Raw genomic sequence first — 20,514 nt, 5'->3', positions numbered from 1 at the left:
TGGTAATTGGCATTTATATTTATATTTATATTTCTGAGCCCTGTCAATGGCAACATAAGTAATCTTGGGCTAACATATTTTTACATGTATCCTTACTTATATAAAATAAATCGAGGAAGTAATACCTGATATGTATAATTTCTTCTTATGAGCTTTTTATTTTTAAAGAACCAGATCTTCCTATATGTTAACATACATCCACATCCATCGTCTTTTACCTTCACAATCAAATAGAACAGCATTTATTCTCGAGATAATCCACGCTGAGGTGTATTTTTTTTTTTTTTTTTCCCTTTTTGGAGGAGGAGAAGGAAAAGAGGCTGGGAACCTGTACAGACCCATTCACCTCTCTACTTGTTCTCTCTTATCAAAGGCACCCACAGATCTGAAAGCCGGGGGGCAGGGTGAGCAGCCTCTACACACCTCCGCTGTGTCCACCTGTCCTCTGACAGCATGCTCTGTGGCTGAATAAATGAAAGGGCAGGGCAGGTGCTTTCAGATCTTGCTTCCTGGCTGCCAGCTTTAAGGAATGGTCTCTGAGCACATACTGCGTACTTTCAAGAATTGGGTCTGAAGCATAGCACTTGTTCAGAGCAACGAAGCCCCTCACTAGCTCCATTCTCACCCGACATCCTAAACCTGAGAGCGCTGCGCATTACAGTGAATGCGGTAGCACATCTGGAGTTACTTGGTCTGAGAGCTCTCAGAGTAAGTCAGCTTTTTCTATTGATGAGCTCCAGTTTACCAATGTGCAAACAAGACCAATGACGCAGATGCTTACTTAGGAGTCAAATCAGGCCCAGGAGAAAGGGGGAAGGGACTGTGATGAAGTGAGACCATCCACCTCCCATCAAACCTGGGGATAAAAATGGGGCTAGAAATCCCAAACGGAATTTACAAAAAAAAAAAAAAAAAAACAAAAGTAATAAGAAGGGGGATACCCATCACACACTCTTTGTATCTGAATAAACAGGCCAGGGAATATAATTCTTGCCTTCATGTCAGGCTTCAGTAAATCCACCTCCTCTTCTCTGGAGTGACTGTTGGCTATTATGCAAGTCAGAAATGAACACATCAGGAAGAGCAGAAGAATACAAAAACTGAGGACAGCAGATGCTAAATTCTGTGAGGGTAAAGCGAGGAGAGGAAAGAATGAGACAGAAAGAGGCAGGGGGCATGCTAGAGATGCTCACTCGTTATTCCTATCATGAAAGCAAGGTGACCCAGGTGACATGGCTCACCTGGAGTTGGGTTCTCTTCTGTGACACCTTAATTAAAATATAGACTTCATTTTTTAATTGGCTGACAACAAAAAACCATAGCCCTACTTTTGGGGGCAACAGATGAATTTAAGGCAATTCCTCAAGAGATGGGGCACCTGAGCCCCTAGTAATCTGGTCCTAGGGCAAGTACACATGAAAAAATGCCAGTCATGTTCACATCTCCACTATCTACCAACTTGGCAGGGGATGTGGGCACCATGGCCCTCAGAGGGGCAGCACTAAATGCTGCTATACAATTAGCTGTTCAACCGTACCCTGCTCAAAGGGCATTTTCATAGCCATTTCTGTACCAAATCACCTGCTTTTGAACTATATCCAGGGGGCCACACTTCAGTTCCGATTCTGCCTTCACAACTCCTATGAATCACAAGGGGAACAGCCACAGGGGATGCGGAAAAGCCTTGCCACTGCACACCCTCCACAGATCTCCTTGGGTGCAAGTAAAGAAAGCCCTGCTCCAACACCACATTCTCAGGGTCTAGATACCCCTCGTGCACCCAGCTTTTATTAGGTCCTGCTCAAAAATCCTCAATGACTGCTCTCACTTTTTTCTACAGCTGAGAAATCAGTTCCCCACACTAGGGATCCAACCCAGCTTCCTTGGACTAGCTCTCAGTGGCAAACGCACATCACTGCTGAAGCAGGGTGATGCCTCATGGGGGTTTATTTCCTTTTATTTGGAATATGCACGTTGAAATTTATCAATTCCAATGAAAAGGTTGGGGGCGGGAGTTAAGGTCTAAATCCCATGTGATCTAACTGCTCTCTATTCAAAGGGCTGAGCCCACTCATAGGCATATTCTGTGTCAGCAATGTTCTCCACTGCTGGTCAGAATCCTGGTGGACAACTGTCAAGGAATCCTTGAGAGACCCCTCCCTTACAAAGCCGCCTGAAGTACCTAGTTACAACCTCCCCTCTCTCTATACCTCTGGTGCCAACTAATATCATTAAGCTTTTATACATAGATGCACATCTACCTCATTGCTTTACTAAGGCTTGAAGCTTCAGAAAGGAAGAGTATGCATCTTATTCACCTAGGCATTTCCTCTACTGCCTAGTACACTGTAGGCACTCAATAAAGGCCTGCTGACAGATGAATTCACATGAATAAGAATGGCTTGTGAAGTTAACAATTAAAACCCTTGGGTTTGTCTAAGCCTCAGGCATGGGAAGAGAAGCCTTGTCCAGTACCTTCTTCATGGTTCTGATGCAGCAGGACCTCCGGCTGTGTGTGGATAGAGTTTCCAGGGTGGAAGAATGGTGAGAAAAGGATCCGAGGTTTCCTCTGCTTCAGAATATGCTGAAGGAGTTCATAGAGCACGTCACCTGAGAAGAAAAAGGAACAGAAGTAGAGAGGGAACACCATTCAATAGCATGCATGGAGTGGGAACTCTGCCTGGTACCGTGGCACGGCTGCAGTGTTGAACAAAACTGCACGTTGTCCTTATGGACTCACAGGGACAGGACACAGCATATGAAGTTCAAAACATCAGAGCCATGTGATTGCTTAAATCAGACCTGTTTTGATCACACTAGAAAAGTTTTAAAGAATGCCCAAAACCAGGAAGCAAAGGAAGCCACCTATAACCCCATCACTCCCAGAGAAAATCCTTGCTAATACTATCTATAGTTATATAGCTAGAGTTAGGTTGTTAAAAGTTCAGTGTCCACTCTTTCCCCTTCTATGTCAGGTTTGAAAGATGCCCCACACTATTAAATTGCTTTTGTAGCTGTCAAATAATAGCTACAAATGGATATTCCAGATTTAGGGGAAATTTACATTATTCCAACTTATCCCTATGATTTTTGTGAAAATATTGTTTTTACATCCATCTCTTTTTGTACTTCAGATTATTTAAGGAAAACTTTAATGGACAAGTCTTTAATGTTCCAATGACAATGGACAGACATCTTCCCTATGGAGAAAAATATGCCCTTCTAACCCACCCTAACTCCAGGCAAGAACAGGAAAAAAAAAAAAAAAAAAAGAGAAAAAACTTCACAAATCTGCTCAGAGGTGCTAATTAGTCACAATGCTCTAAAGTACATTCTAGGATGCTTCCCTCCTTTAAAAATACTAATACTCATTGCTCGAGGGTCCTATATGCTCTAGAAAATCATTTTAAGATACCAGCCAGTGGCAAAGGATGGTAGGGGCTGGCTTGAGCCCCTCTTTTGTACTCTGTATTTGAAGTGTCCACTGAGTAGCTCCCAGTCCCAAATCCGTCATGGTCTGGTTCCAACCCTTTGGCTTAGATGCAAGGTCACAATCCAGGTGGGTGCTTCAAAACCCTGTTTCGGTGGGTGATTAATCTTGAAAATACCACAGGCCGCTGTCCCCCTATGACCTTCCCTGCGCACAGATGTTCAGTCAACAACTGTACCAAACAATGAGTCTTTGTCTCTAATTTTACCCATTTTCAACAGATATTTTAATTAACAACGTCCTTTAGCTGCATATTTATGGCTGGAGCTATTGCTGCATTATTTTTTTGCTCTGAACTCAGTGCAAACCTGAGAAACTCTCATATTAATTTCTTTCTTTCTCCAAACCTCCAGTTCTCAACTGTTTGTACCAAATAAAGTTCCGTGGCTACTGGCATCACTGTCCCAAGTGAGACCCCAGGAAACCCTGCGAGCCTGCTCTTTGCTCCTCTCTCTACCTTTCAACTGTAGATGCTAGTAGTGTAACTTACTGCCAACTTCTTACTATTATTAAATAAAGCAGAACAGTTCAAAGAGTAGAGGCCATGTGCTGATTTATCTCATTAAAAAGGGACGGTGAGCAAGAAGATGCACAGGTCTTCTGACCACACTTTTGGAAATGTCTCGGGCGAGACAGAACCTGGCCCACGTGATGTGTTTTTGCGCTGGGAAGGGCTTTGGCACTGACGGACTCCAAATCTAGTAGTCATGGTGATGGCTCCCATAGATGGGGACGCGGAGCCTGAAATACAGTCCTATTTTAATGATTCGTATTTTAATCTCATACAAAAATAAGTCCCTAATCAACACTTTTTTTTGTTTGTTTTGGTTTAAAGTAATGTCTTCCTCAACTTTTCCTAATTTACATGGCCTCATACTCACTGGGTTTGACCCTGGGGTTTGTTCAATGTTTTATTTCTGTACTAAGCAGAATAGAAAGTGAAAACATTTAAAAATATGTTCTTGATGATTACTATCACTAAAAACAAGGGTCCATAATTAGCCTATCCATTTTTGAAGGGGAGGCCAGGAAATGGGCATTTGGTGTCTGTGAGGACGGCAGAGGTGCGGCGTGGGATGCAGACTGCAGACACTGCAGGCTGGGCACCGGTCACCTTGGGCTTCTCTGCAGAATGCCAATCCCAGCAGCTCCCTCTGCCACATGCAGCGAGGGTCTGGTGGGGGGCATCTTGAGCAAGACCTGGAACGGGGTTGGAGTATGTGTCGCTCCTGTGCTTGGGATGGAGAAGGTCCCTGGTGGAGGCTGAAACAAAGCCCACAGGAGACGAAGCCTGTGCTCCTTTGCGTGCACACAGGCAGGGAGGCCACGCATCTGTGTGTGCTCCGGAATCAGGTGATGCTCCCGAGGCATTCCTCTCAGCTGCCGTAGGCCTGCGCATCCTCCTCTGGAAAGAGCCGATGTAAGTGGTATCCCAAATGCACGATTCTTGTGTGGAATTCAGTAAGGTGATCCAGACAGTGAGAATAAGCTCAGCATAGTGTCAGGAAACATCACAGCTCAGGCCGCAGGAGCAAGTGCTGTCACCTCCCCCGCTTTACCACTCAGAACACATTCTTGTTGTGATAGCTTGGGTGGCTCAGGACAGATGTGTAAGCCCTCAGCAGAGGTCACATAGACAGCAGGAGAGTGCTGGGTCATCATCAGTTCTATGGCCCCCGCTAGGAGGGGCAAAGAAGGTGAACTGAGGCCCTGTCCCACTCCTAGGCTCTCTGGATATCTCCTCCTGCCCCAGGGGTGGGCGAGGCCCACACTGATGCTGATGTGCCTGCCACATGCATTCCCGGGCTGCTCAGTGAGTCAGCAGCTGTAAGTGTCCTCCGTGAGACATGGCTGATGGGTAGGAGTGTGGCCCAAGCCCCAGGTGCTCAACAAGGAGAACACTTAGCTCTGAGACCCTAGAGTGGGGCCAGAGCTTCATCAGTCCACTCACAGATGTATGTGCTCAGCAGTCAGGAGCTCGGTCTGGGGTGGGGCTGGCTTAGCACAGGGAGCAATGTTTCTGTGCAGAGCCATGTATGAGTGGTGGTAACAGTATATGCCTATAATCACTTGGAATTTTGGACCTAGAGAGGACTCCAGAGGTTTCTTAGATTGACTCAATTCTTCTGCTTGCTATGAGTCTCCCAGCTCCTCTTCCTTTGCCAAGGAGTAGCTTTTTTTTTTCTTTTGAGACAGTCTCTCTCTTTGTAGGTCAGGCTGGTCTTAACTCACTACGTAGTCCAGGTTGGCCTTGAACTTAAAGCGATCCTCCTGCCTCAGTCCCCTAAGTGCTGGGATTACAGGGGTGCACCACCATGCCCGGATCAAGAAGTGGCTTTGGCTGAGTACACCTTGTGATGGACACCAGCCACAGCACGGACAAGCCAGTTTAGAACAGCTCTAGTTGGTAGACATTTCCACTGAGTTGGAATCTGGCTCTCCCGCAATCCCTGCACCTCAGTTGTTCATCTCACCTTTGGAATACACAAAAGATGTGTCTCCTCTACAACAAATTTCTAAAGAAACGAAGACAGCCCTTCCCACTCTCCTCCTGTCCACTGTCATACCTGTCCACCACTCAGCCTGTCCTATCAATACAATCTTCAAATCCTCATGGACACAGGAAGTCACATTTACAAAGTAATATTAACAGAGCACCTCTGGAATACAGTCCATTGTGGAATACAGAAGATATTTAAAAATAAATGACATTTATTTGCCTACTCAAAGCAAAGAGTGTGAGCCATAGCATAGTTATCTATCTAACTTAGCAAATGACCACTGGCTCAAAGTCAAAAGGTACATAAAATTTTTTCAGCCCATTTAGTGCTTGATAAATTTTCTCCATCTTCCAGAAAAGAAATAAGTAGCATTAACTTGTGCTTCTATTGCACTAAGCAATGGAACCCAGGTCTGTTGGTCAAGGGACAACAGCTTTTAGTTGGTTCTTCCATCTACCTGCATGCACACATGTACACACATGATGTACACATAAGATGTACATCACAGGTGGATTTGCCATGTAGCTGGTCAGCTTCAGGGCCTTCACTTGCAAAGGTTCCGGAAGTTTTATATGCTCCTTGCTACATGCACATGTCCACACTCAGAAATATAACATACATGCACTTTTGATATGTTTATTTTGACATGAAAAGCCAAGCACCTACTCTGAGATTCCTACATTCTATTATTTTATTGAAATGTGTCTCAAATGAATATAAGAGAAAGTAAACAATGCTATTCAAAGTTGCTGTATCAGTTTCACCCAGTGTCTGAAACCAAGAACACATGAGTACTACTGGAGAGGGAGAAGTTAAAATTATTTAAGTTATTTTACTTTTAGAGGGAAAGATTTGGGCTGTGGAGCAGGACAGTCTGAAGTTCGAATCCTGGTTCCTTATTTGTCAAGTGTATCCTCTAGGCAAAGTACTTCTCCTCTCTGAGGGCTAAAGGCTTAGTTCAGTGTCCTTTTATGTGAGATAAGAATAATTCTACAGACTCAGCAGGGCTGTTATGATGTTCAGTGAGATGAGGGACAAAGCACCAGCCCCACGTCTACCATAATACAAGCTCAATGTATGCTATCTATCCCCTTTTGGTGATAATGACTAAGACAGGTCTCAAAAATTTGGCAAAAGTCCCCTTTGCTTCAATACTTTTATGTTTAAAGCACATGCATGTGTTTCACAAGGTCACATTCATATGTGTGCAGTATTTCTTTTTCTGTCAGTTAACAATCATTTCACATAGGCACTTCTAGTTTACAGTCGTATCTTTCATATCTTCCATTGACAGTCATATAGTCAACCTCTTCTTTGAGTCTCAGTTCTCTCTCTCTCTCTCACTCTCTCACACACACACACACAAAGTACACACTTTGCATCTTCTTTCCCTCCAGGTCCTGCTCCTTTCTTCCTCTTACCCTTACACTCAAACTTCCCTGAGGAGAGCCAACCCTGTGATCTCCACTTCCTCACTTTCTGTTCTGGGTTCCTCTCAGCTTCTTCCCCAAACTACTCTTGCTGAGGTCACCTCCCTGTTGTCGAATCAGAGGGCATGGCTGTATTTGGGGACCTGCCTGACCCCTCAGCAACACCCATCACCAGGAATCCTGACCTTCCTCCTCCTAGGACACCCTGTGGCCGCCGAGGTTCCTACTTCCACTTTCTTCCCACATCTCTCCTCTTCCTCCTCCAAACCTTTGATATTAATGTTCCCTTGAGCTCTTGCTAGCTTTCCTTTTGGGGCACTCTTGTCTGCTCCCATCATGTCACTCAGTTTGTCTCCCCTAAATCTGTTCTACCGGGCAGGGTTTCTGAACTCCAGGATCCCAGCTTCTCACCTCTTGGATGCTTCCTCTTGGATGTCTAAAAGGTACCACACCTTCAATGTTCCTGACACAGAAATTGTTACAAACCCAGGGGGTGTCCTAAGTTCAGTAAAAGCTTGGTTAGTTGCTCAAGCTAGAAATCCTTGACTCTTCTCTCCCTTTGCTCCTTGACTCCAGCCGAACATTTGGCCCCACTTTTATTTCTTAACTCTATACCCTGTCATCGCTATTCTCTGTTAAAATCCTGAACATGACCAGCAAAGCCCTACGTGAGCCACTGAAAAAGTAAGAAACGACTGAACGAATGGTTACAAAGCTACACTGCATTCTATTTTGTTTCCCTTTTTGTACTTTGGGAGTGACTAGGGAAATTCTAGTTTTTACTACTATAAACAGAATTGCTAAGGGCATTATTCCCCATTATTGGATGATTTCCTTGGGATTTTCTTTAGGGAATGGAATTATTAGTGAATGGATACGACTGGGTTTCTTTTGCTTTGTTTTGCAGTCCTGGGGACTGAACACAGAGTATTCACACTGAGTTACATCTCAGCCCTTTTTTATTTGGAAACAGTCTCTCACCAAGTTACTAAGTTGCCCAGGCTGGCTTGAACTTGCAGTCCTCCTGCCTCAGTTTCCTGGAATGACGATTAGTTTTAAAGTTCTTGTTTGCTGGGAGCAGCTGAAGCTGGTAATCAATCATGTGTGCAGAACTAGGCAGGCCCGAGAACACAGCTCCTGGAACCATGTAAACAAGCTGTTGCAGCTTGTTAACTGATTGCTGGGTAGAGAAGCTGAAATTAATACCAACCTCTTGAGAGTATAAATAAATGCTCTATTGTTCTTGGGCAGTTCTTCTCCACTCAGGAGAGAGAGGATCTCCACCTGACCCAGCTCTTGTCTCTTGTCTATCTTTTCCTCATTCCTGCTGCCGTTCCTCCTGGGGTACACTGAGAGCCCTACAAGTTGTGACACTTATTAAACAGTGCTTATTCTCAGAATGGTGGGGCCAGCATTTACTGTCATCTGCAATGCTACAGAGAGGCTTCCCCAGGGGCTTCCACAACTTCTCACTTCTCAGGTTTAGTAGGTTTACTGAAGAACTTCATTTTTTTATTTTTATTTTTCTTCTGGTACCGGGAATTGAACTCATGACCTTGTGCTTGCCAGGCTGGTGCTGTGCCGCTGAGCTAAATCACCAGCCTTACTGAAGAACTTTAACCTTATTAAAATTTGCATTTTTTCAGGTGATGAGTTGCTGTGTATATAAACTCATGTAGACTATCTGAAGTAACACATTTTCAAATCTGCAAATAGTTCTGCCCTTTGCTCTTATTGAGAGATTTTTAATTTCCTTCTAAACAATTCTCAAGAAAAATAACAGTACGGCTGGGGTTGGAGGGACACTTTAAATTTGTCTGAAAATTCTCTGTGCTGCATCCTTCCTGTCTGGGACGGGCTCAGGACGAAACTCTGGGAGTCAGAACTTGGCTGTCATCATAAATGGAACAGTGAAGGCCTCAGCGGGGTGGCCAGCTCAAACATGCCCATGCCTGTACTGGGATGCTGGAGTTTTGAACTCAGCTTGGTCTTAGTTTCTAAGCATCCCGGTTCAATCCATTTCTATACAATGACTGCATTACAAACTTTTTAGTTAATATGGAGTATATTCTATGAGCATAAAAGTATGCTAGTCTTAGGAACAAATATTTGAAATCTACCTTCATATTTATGTCTTAGAGATCCTGAGGAAAAGGGGCAATGTGGGAAAATGAATATTATGTTGAAGACAAGAAAAAATCAGTTAGAAAACAAATATAATGAGATAATTATCTTTAGCTGGATATAGATTATAAGGTAAGATAAGTAATCAGCTCTTGAGAGAACAGAAATGTGAAATGATTGTGTGCTTTACAAAAGGAGGTGCTCAGCACTTCGTCTCTCATTTTGGCCTAATATCACTCTGCATGACTGAAGGCTCGGTTACCGCCACTTCACAAATGAGTCAAGGGAAGTGCTACGAAGTGAATGACTTTCCCATAACTGGCTTCTCTAAGTGTTTCTCTGATGGGCAGTAGTTTTTAATTTTCTTACATTTATTTTTTGCTTGTTCAAAAACAAAGGAAAGACAGACAGAGTGGACTGGAGGTGTTCTTAGAAAGGGTCAGCTCCCACATTTCTGCTCCCCTTTTGTGACCTGTATCCTCAGATTCTCTGACTGCATTCTCAGGAAGCCAGTAGAAATAGCCAGTTAATCTAGCAAACCACCTACTATCGCTTAGCAGAAATTCAGGCAAATTAGTCCAAGGAACTACATGGACATAAAGATTAGTATTTTCAATTTTTAACTTTGAGATGGAATTTTACTATATTTAAAGAATACAAATGAAGTGTATTTGCAAAGATAAAGGTTCTGATGGGTTGGAAAGGGAAGGCATAATTTGCAAAATCACATTTTGTTATTCTAAAAGAGGGCAAATTTTAGTATACTAAAATTCCCAATACATTTATGAATTCCCCAATGTCTTTTTTAAAAAACAGAATTGAAAGAACTTTGAAAATATGTTTCTTTTTCCCCTTTTAAGCACAGAGAGCATAACATGAATAAACTGATAATAACTTGAGGTTTCTGTTCACATAAAATAATAGGAATATAAATCTATTCCACCTGAATGCCATGTAATAACGCTACATAAGAATTAATAAATTCTTATTTATTAATAATTAAGAATAGAATTAAGAATTAATAAATACTTATCTATTTCCTCTTATTAATATATTTTCTTGTAGTCTCAAAGTAACCTAGTTATCAAATATCTCTCTAAATTTAAATCACCCAGAACCATTTAATGTGGCAACTACCTAGTAGCTCAAGGATTAGGTAAAATTATTCTACCCAGGTGAGGTTTTGTATAAAGTGTGGATCTCTTTACATTTGTTGTTTAGCTTTGCAAACATTTTAAAGTTGTATCTTATATCATTGGGAAATTACTCCAAAGAAAATACTCCATTTATCTGCAACCTTCAAATCTTCTGTTTAGAGGCCATATAGTTATTTATAGCACATTTCAAATGTTCCCTGCCTTACTGTAGTGATGAAAAAGGAAGACTCTTGTCCTAGGAGTGGATAAACTTAATTTGTTAAATTTGGCCAAAGAATACAACATCTGGCATTCAGAGAGCCTACTGTATATGAACTTAAGGTGTATTAATATTTCAGGTAAATACAATACATCAGGTCTAGTTCTCTCCTTGCTACACTGGAGATGAACTGTGTTCGAAGAGCAGAGTTTTGGGAAAGGCCAGGCAGGAAATGAGGCTGGGAGCAAGATGCAAACATTGCTTCATGACAGTGGGATAAGCAGATACTTCAGATACTTCTGTTTTGTTGCAGCAGTGCCATGAGTTGTGAGAAGCTACTCTTGATTCTCCTTAGGTAGCAAAAAAAGAAGTGGGGTGGGGGGTTTACAAGCTGATTAGGCTGAAGGAGATGGGTTTTTATTCACTGTCTGCGGGGTGGGTGGTTGTACTGTTTACTAGAAGCTTAAAGGTGTTTCAGGGTTTAATCTGGATCAAACCAGGAAGAGTTGCAGGGAACTCAGGATCTACAAGGTGAACATCCCATTTTATGGATAAAAAAATACAATCGAAGGAAGTGATGGCATTTCTGTCAGGCCAGGTGTGGAATCCAAAGCTTGAGATATACTACATCAAATTGCTGAAGCAGAAAGCCCACATCAGAGGAAACAGTGGCAAATATTCCACCTGAGAAAGAAAAAGATTTTCCATGGAAACCTTGTTTCTCCCTAAGGGGAGCACCAAGGGAATGTCTCACTTCACCACCTGCCGGATGGCCATGTCACACAGGCGGCGGTTCTCTCCCGCTCCTTGGTTCTGTCCTCCAGACCCCTAGAGAACATTCCTGTGCACTCTCCTGAGTTTTCCTGCAGCCTGTACTTGCAGGTATCACCTTGAAGCTCTACCATGGATTTCTGGACAATGTGACCAATAGTTATCAAGTGCCGATTAGTTGTGAAGTCCTGTGCTAGGTACAGGAGTCAGGGCAGCTTCACAGGACACCGTCCCTGCCTGCCCTGAACTGTCTACTCTAGGGGACGAAGACAACATAGAATCTGATCATGTGTATCAGGGGACATGGCAGAAGATGAGATGGCTCTGGGGTAAAAGAACAGCAATGGCACTAAACTCAGATGGAGGGAGGAAGAGACCAGGGAAAGGTGGGAGAACTAGGGGAGCAGGGCTGGAGGTCAAGTTTCCAAGAGAAAGTTGGCAGGACTAGAAATGCAAGGAGGAATCAGACAAGGGAGGGGAAGAAGGAGGGGCCAGGAGTGACAGCGGACAGTGGTTCACACAGAGGACACAGCCCTACCTCGGAACTCCTCTTCCACAAACCAGCCCATACCTTCTCCTCAGACCCCACCCCTGCCCCCATCTCCCTCTTGTTTGTCTTTTGGACTTTTCAAAGTCAGGCTCCATTCCTGTACTGCTGAGCTCCATTTTACAATTTTGCTAGACAGAGCCTCTCCGACCTACAAAACCCAGGCTGCTGTACTCCTGCCTCAGTTGCTCAGTGAATACGCACAGAATGAATCTCTACTGCCAGCACCTAACTGTGGTCTGCAACACCTCACGTCTAAACTAGAGCCCTGGCCTGAGCGGGCCTTCCTGCCTCCTGCCTCTGCCACACATCTGATGGAGTTTTCCATCATTGCTTGAGTACACGGGGCTCTTCCAATTACCCTCTGTGATTCAATTCTGGCCATCCTTTATGTTCTAGACCAACTCCATCCCTCCTCTTACAAGACCTTTACTACTCTGGCTCTCCCTTCTCCAGTTCTCTTTGGCCTTCAGGGTCCATGCGGTCCTGTCTCTCCAATTAGACAGTAACTTCCCAGGGATAGAGCATTGCCACATGGTCCACTCCAGAAAAGGGCTGAGAAAGTGGTGGGCTTCACCTATCTTTGAGCAGAGAGAACCCCATTACCGCAGGAGAACTGAGAGGTCACTGGGCAGCAAAGCTGACCAGCAATGAAGTGGAGCACCTGAGAGATGATGCATGGAAATTGACGACTTGGGAGAAAAGCTCGCCCAGGGTCTAAGTCAAATCAAGTCAAAACACATCACTGGGTTTTCCTTTGTTTGCTTTACAGCTGGTTTCACTGGAACACGAAAGAGTTAGGGGTTTTTGCCTCTCCACATGTAACACTGCCTCTGAATATAACACTCCTTAAGTTTCCACTAGAACAGAAAAGGGAACTGTTTTGCAATCAATTCAAAGGAACTATTTAGGAAAGTTTCATTTACTCATACAGTTGTTTATAGTTTTCTTATTTTGAGATTATAAAAAGAATCAAAGATCTGAGAGAAAATATTTCTGGTATGGTTGTATCCCTGATAAAAACTTAAAAATTAGCTACTTTCAGAGCTATAAACTTTCAAGTTTCAGTAACATCTATACTTTTGGGGGAAATTTCCCCTTTAGCATTTCTTCATATAAACCATCTGCAGGGAGATACTACTCTACAGGCTCATCTCAACTCTGTAGTGGGGCTGTTTCCTCAGGAGGGTTGGTTTATTCCCTGCTGGCAGGTCTCCAGGGGTAAATGAGGGTTACATGCACTTAGGGGCTATGCCAAGGTCTTATGCAGGGTGTCTGCCCTTTGCCAAGGAGAAGAGGGGGACTCTGCCAGGAAGGTCAAAGTTAGGGTCTACAATGAGAATAATAGGAAGGCCTTTGGTGCTCTGGTAACTAATCCCTCAAGAAGCATAAACCAGACACCAAAGTTCCCCTCTGACATATAGTCCCCAGATACCTGCCTACTTGAGAACCATAAGGCAGGGAAGTGAAACCAAGAAGCATTTTTTGAAGGCTTATCTGTGTCAGCAGCACTCTTTGCAGCAGGTGCAAATGCTATTGCTGGGCTCCAATGTGCTCTTAGGAGTCCATATTTTGACAAATCTTAGGGGGGCCTGAGGAAACTCCTACTTTTATTTTTCAGGATTTCTACAGCTACAATACACATGACTTCAAAGAAGTCAGTACTTTCAAAGGAAACTACTAGAAGCCCTTTGGGTTTACAGTATTTCTAAACTTGCTTTGGCTCCTGGGATCCCCATATTCCCTGGGTTCCTTGTTCCTATTTCCTTTCTGCATTCTTTTACTCAGCAATGCCCATATCTTTGCTCTTTTTTTTTTTTTTTTGAGACAAGATCTTGCTTTGTAGTTTAGGCTATCCTTAAACTCACTATGCAGCCCAGGCTGGCTTTGTACTCACGGCCAGCCTCCAGTCTCAACTCCTGAGCGCTGGGACACAAGTATGCACCACCACACCCAGCTATTGTCTGTTTTTTTAATTGATCAGTTCCCGACCCACACTAACTCTCAGGTAGACGAAAGGGCAGGAATGGTGTTTTCTCTGGTGGCAGCACAACCTTGCTCAAGTTCCAGGTTGGCAGGTAAAAAGTGGGCAACCTCTCCTAACCATAGCACTCCACCCACCTCTGGAAACCTTTTACTGTCCCCTTAAACTGGCTTATGTCAGTGGGATCTTCCTGTTGGTAAAGTCCCTGTCCTTGTGACGACTGGTTGTGCAGATTCCTCATGCAGGAGGAGTGGTGTCAAAGACGAGCCAGCAAGAGCCTGTCCATGCGGAGCCTGCGGCAGCCCAGAGTGCAGGTGCTCACCTGAATGAGGAGATCGATAGCGGAAGTCCTCTTTGGTCAGCAGCAGGAGCGCTTTGCCGTTCATTTCAAATGTGTTGCTGTCAATTGGCCTTAAGGAAAACTCATTTTCAGCCCACTTGAGCCACTGGGCTACGTCATCCCTGCTCCAGTAAACTGGCTGCAAGCCTGTTAGGAAGAGAGTGAGGCAAAAGGAAGAGAAAAAAGGTCCCGTCAGTCAGTCTGTTGGAACAAGGGGAAGATCTCTAAATAGTTAACAAAATCAAGTCTCTGCGTCTTAACAGCCCTTCTATTCAATTCTAAATCCCAGGAAGAAACTCTAGCTTCATAATTGCTTAAATGTGCTGTCAGATTAATTTTTTATTTAGAGGCAAAATAAAGGAGAAAAACACACTTAAATGTGTCTAAGAATGATAGGTCTTAGAGCCCTGCCCTAAGGGGGGTCTCAGGCACACAAGGGACCCAGAATCCTGACAAATCTATGTGCTTTGGATAGGACCTTAGAATCAAAGCAGGTCTCATGTATCCTGAGTCTTTCTGAAGTGAGAATGTTCCAGAGCTAGCCTTGACCTTCCAGAACTGCCAAATGATGAAGTGTTCCCTGAAACTTCTTCCAGGAAGAGCGATTCACTCAGGCTCTGGGAAACCATCAGCTGGCCTCTGGGAATAAGAGGGCAAGGTAAGGATGAAAGGTCTTCTGCCTCTTAATGGACGTGCTGATGTCAGAAGTTCCCAGTGAGGATGGTACTTGGACTGACCAGGACCAATGTGGGCTGGAGGAGGCCTAGAAAGGAGGTTGATAGGGTGATCAGCTTGACACCCCATCAACCTGATCCTGTCAACCAGGGTAACACTGTAACTATAAGCCTACATTTTTATTTTGCTTTGCTATTGTGGGAAATCTCTGATATGGCATTCAAGGAATTAGGAAAGTCCTTCTCAAAGTATGATCCCAGGATCCCTGATGGTTCCCAAGATCTCTGTAGCATGTCTGTGTAAAATTCTTTTCATAACAATATTGAGAATTTATTTGTTTTTATCACTCTCCTACTTTCATGAGCATACCTACAGGACAAGTGATACTGCAACAAGCTGGAAGCAGGCACAGTGAACAGAACCAGGCCATCCTCTATTAAGCTAGGTGTTAAAGAGACTTGGAAACATGTACAACATTGCTATTCTTTGCACAATTTTTTTTTTAGCGGGGACACACATTTTGGATCCTGTGTCCAAAACAACAAAAGGCTAGGGATGCAATGTAGGTCACTGGGGTTTCCTGGTTGAATTCCTAATAACATACACAAATGGCTTATTATTTTTAAATTAATGAATACTTTTAAATTCTCAGTTTTAACTTATAATATGGCAAAATTAGATAAGATATAACCCACATGAGCAAAAGCTCTTTAGAGTTTTTAATAATTTTCAAGAACTGAAAAGAATCCTGACAGCAAAAGTTTAAGAACCACTAGGTTGGAAGAAGGTAGATGCTCAGAGAGTTCCAATCCTGAAAATTAAGTAGTAAGAACCAATAGTTTCAACAGAGCACCGTGGAATCACTGTGGGCCAAGAAGAGCTCCAGTCTTTCAAAAGAAGTTACTTAAACTTAGGGAGACCCCGGAACATGTTGTAAAAGTGTCCTCAGGTTCAATCCTGGAAGGAATCACCTTTCATACGACATCAGGCAAGACAGAGCACCAATGTGTTGGATGTGCTGGAGTGGGGGACAGGTGGCTCCGGTCCCCTGGAGATGTCCACAGCTCTGGACACGACTAGTACAGCCTCTGCAGAATATAGTTCTGAAGATGGGTAGCTGGCTTCTTCCAACTCTAGAAGTCTGTTCAAAACCAGTCCGTCTTGTAAGGGACCCATAAAAAACTATCAGCCATTGGGACAGATAGCCCTTAAGAATTTTTAAAGTAATTTTTAAAGTAATAAATTTTTATAATAATTTTTTTTCCAAATGGAAAAAATAAACAGCACTATGGAGTAATGATTTGCAGTACATGATTGCTTTATGACCTTTGGAATAAAACATGGGCACTAAAGGATCCAAGGTTTTGTTTCTGACTCTTGACTGGGCCAGAAAGTAATGCCTATTAAAAGTAGTCCCAGGTAAAGGTGTGCCCACCTCTTCCCAGTGACCTTGGACATGCATATCTGGAACCACGGTAAAATGGGATCAGCAGCCAATCTCACTTCATTTTTTTTTTTTTTTTCTGAGACAGGGTCTTGCTATGTAATTGAGGTTGGCCTGGACTCACTACGTAGCTGAGGCTGGCTTGAAACTCAAAGTGATCCTCCTGCCTCAGCCTCCCAAGTGCTGGGATTACAGGCATGCACCACCATGCCTGCCTGGAAGCCCATTTTTGAGCCAGTTAAAACCTTAAAGCTTACTTCCTCCCATCAGTGGTGTTGGAGAGGAGAAGAGCGCAGTGAGTCGTTATTGCACATGCCTGTCCTCTTCTCCCTCACAGGAGGAGCAGGAGTGCAGTGGCCCTTAGGCAACAAACAGGAGGTTCCAGTCAAGTGTGGCCCAGGAAAGCACCTGGCAGTGGCAGGGCCAGAGAGCAGAGGGTGCTCATACAGAAACAGGCAAAAGCATGGGCAGCTTGTGGAAGTGCAGGCGCCGAAGTGAATACAGAACTGAATCCCGCCAAGAAGGGGAAATGAAAGTAAAATGCTGAAGTTTCTGCAGGGGACGCAGGCGGTGAAGCACAGGGAGGCGGTGAGAAGGAGGTGGGGGGCGCAAGTAGTAATCTGAGGTTCTTTATATTCTATGGAAGAAAATACTCATGAGTAATCTTTTCCCTAAATATAAGAGTCACATACTCCAAACAGCACTGCCCGTTAAGAACAACAGTTTCTCTTCTCACTTCCCATTAAGCTCTCCCACAACTCAGCCCTAGAAGCAACCAGGCCCACAGCGGAAACCCCCTCACCAGAACCCAATGCTGCAGGCTCCACGCTGGTGTACGAAAGGGACCCACCAGCGAGTTCCAGGGAATGCGGGGCCATCCTAGCAGTTTTACAGACGCCGTCAAGGTGGAACAAGCTACCTGCTCCAAGCCATTCAATAAATTGATCAGTTACTGCCCTTGCATTAGCCTAAAGAGACGTGGACAGCCCACTGAGCTGGAGCGAGGTCAGATACATTTCTGCGCTGAAAGTCTGGTCCCACTGCTATTACCTTTTTAATTCAATAGAACAAAGAGGTTGTGGTATATAATGTGCTTTGCAATTCTAATTGAAGAAAAAGAAGCCATTTCTGTCAAACCTGGGGGCCCTCTAAGGCCTGTGTGTCAAAGAATCTAACTGTAAGTAGAATAGAGCCTAGTACCCGGAGGGGACTCTGGTCTAATAAGAGACCATGTAATTTACTAAATAGTCATTCAAGAAGCACTTCTATGCACCTAGCATGGTTCTAAGCACTTTAGAAATATTAGTTCATTTAACTGCATGCTCATGCATCCCACGAGACTGGGGGTTCAGATTAGGAAACTGAGGCTCAGTACATTTAGGGGATTTGTCCAAGGGTGTATGGCCCTAGAACAAAATGAGCTGAGCTCAGAATCCAGACACACGCTTCTAGAGTCTGTGTTCTTATCCATTACTCTGCTTACCCAAACGCTCCACAACCAGACTCAGAATTGAGTCTGGTTTTCAACATCTATTCAGGATTTTAAAAAAGACTTGAGTGAATTGATTCTTACACAGCTAAGACTAAGATCCTTGGAGCCTTTCTCAAGTTACTAACAAACTAAAAGCATAGCAAGAAGAAAAAAAAAGGATCTGTAGATCCCCGGAGAAATAGATTTATAGATGGGGAGAGGAAGGAGGTGTAGGTGGGACTCTGCTTTCACTGCACCAAGGAACAAGGCACCACTTTTACAGCTGCTTGAGCACAGCACGCACCAGTGCTGGGTTTTGATGGCTTCTGTGATTCCCAGCCATTAATGGGATAGAACGTGTACGAGCAGGATGAGGGAGGGATACCTACAACGTGTTTTACAGTTGTCCCTTGCAATTTTACCTCCAAGTTAGATATAATGTTAGTGATCATTAAGAAAAAGAAAAAAGGACAGAGAAAGAGACAGAGCAAGAGTGCATTCTTTTGCACCTGTGAGAGCATTCCTTGTGCATATAACAAACCTGTGAGGGCCATTTATAAAGACCAGAATTTTTAATGCCAAGTAATATGAGGCTGTTTGGGAAAGATTTTGTATGAAGGAAGCGAACTACTATGATAAAGAAATTACTAAGAATTTCACTGCAGTTCAAGGGAAATCAAGTCAAGTTCTGGTACGGAACCCTTCAATGATACATTTGCTTGGACTCTTAAACCTTCTTGATTTTCCCAATTCTATGTTCAAAGGGGCAGCCACACACATCAGGACATTCTGACCCTCATTTCAGACTTTCTGAGTTATGCTTAAACTTGTGATGAAAAGCGTTCTGGGAATCAGAGCGTGGATTTTATTCCCAGATCAGCCACTAATTAACATGTGATTCTGGGCAGGCTGCTCGACTTCTCATTGGCTCACTGGCTTCATTTGTAAAATGAGGAGCTTAGTGTCTGCGATCACTATTCCCTTCAGGCTTACTACAGTCAATATGCTCCTATTTAATTTGGATCTTATAAACCAAAGAATACACACAGAGAAGAGCTTTTCTTTTTCCTACAAAATTACTCTTTGTTCATGATCATGACCCTAAGACCTTGAGATTTTGTAACTTCCTGAAGGATCTTCTGAGTCATGGAACATAGATTAGTGCGTAAGACTATTTTATTATATTCTAATTCTCTGGAAAACTCTAAGTCAGCCATGGCAGTGATAAACAAAGCGGTCTGCGTCTCTGGAATTGATCTGTTGCTTCCCCACACATTACCTTGTATAATTCCCACAACTGTCTCCCGAAGTTAGCTGCGTTCTCATTTCAGTTTAACAGATGAGGAAACAGAGGGCTCAGAGTCAGTAGATGTGGTTTGAGCAATATTTGGCTCAAGCTCTCTCTTTTTATTTGGTGGTGTGGGGGTTGAACATAGGACTTTATGCATGTTCGGCAAGTACTCTTACCACTAAGCTCTATCCCTAGTTCCCAAGTGTAAGCACTTTGGGTATTGGAGGTGTTCACCAAAACCACCCTTTACTCCCAACTTTCTGTATAAACGAATTTCTCCAGATTCTATGGTTTGGAGAACACAATCATAAAGTATGAGTGATGAGAGATACCACAAAGATGGTCTAGTCCAAACCTGACCCCACTGCCCTGATTAGGAAACTAAAACAAAAGAAGTTAAGACTGAACTATAATCAACCTGCCCCAAGTGCCCTGACTCTTTTCAGTATCCCAGGTCGTGCCACAGTGTGATCAGGTGACACACAACAACTTTATAACCCTCGACACAGTTGCAGCAGTTACCATACTCTCTTGCTTAATCATTTCCCCTCCAGACTAAGCAGACTTCATGGGCCCAATTGTAACTTCTGCACTGCAGTGTTAGAGCCTCACTAACCTGCCCACCTCCTCTGGAGATGCTGTTTGGAGCCATCCCTAAACGCAGTGCAGGAATAGGACCAGCACTTTTCCTTCCTGAACAATATAGTTCTATGGATCGAATTAGTCCACAATTACTGCATGCTTTCACCATGATTAAGAATCTTGTCCGACAGATGAGAAAACTGCAGCACAATTCAATGGAAATGGTGGTGCTGGGACTGTGGGCTCCACTGTTCTCCACTGTTCTTTCTCTTTCATACTGGGGATTGAACTAAGGCCCACTGCACTGAGCTACATCCCCAGCCGTCTTTTACTTTAAGTCAAGGTCCTTGCCAGATTGTCCAGGCTGGGCTCAGACTTGCAATTCTTCTGCCACTGCCTCCCAGAGAAGTGGGATTACAAGTGTGTGCCACCATGCCCAGCTCCACGGTCCCAACACCTAATATCCACCATGTTACTTCTTGAGTAGCCTGAAAACAGTAAACACGAG

At 43.7% G+C, this 20,514-nt stretch overlaps 1 protein-coding gene across 1 annotated transcript in view; it reads right to left on the bottom strand.

The window, feature by feature from the left end:
- Positions 1 to 20,514, bottom strand: part of Etv6 (ets variant 6) — a gene marked incomplete at its 5' end in the record, with an annotated part of 213,600 nt that overhangs the window by 32,279 nt on the left and 160,807 nt on the right. Inside the window, 2 exon segments of the mRNA XM_013511474.1 lie at positions 2,476 to 2,610; positions 14,526 to 14,690. Of these exon segments, the coding sequence (XP_013366928.1) occupies positions 2,476 to 2,610; positions 14,526 to 14,690 (300 nt within the window).

The sequence above is a fragment of the Chinchilla lanigera genome, unplaced genomic scaffold (assembly GCF_000276665.1).
Source record: "Chinchilla lanigera isolate Chin_1 unplaced genomic scaffold, ChiLan1.0 scaffold00012, whole genome shotgun sequence".
In the NCBI taxonomy this organism is placed as follows: Eukaryota; Metazoa; Chordata; class Mammalia; order Rodentia; family Chinchillidae; genus Chinchilla; species Chinchilla lanigera.
The sequence above is the reverse complement of the archived record's forward strand: the minus strand, read 5'-3'. Positions and strand labels throughout refer to the sequence as shown.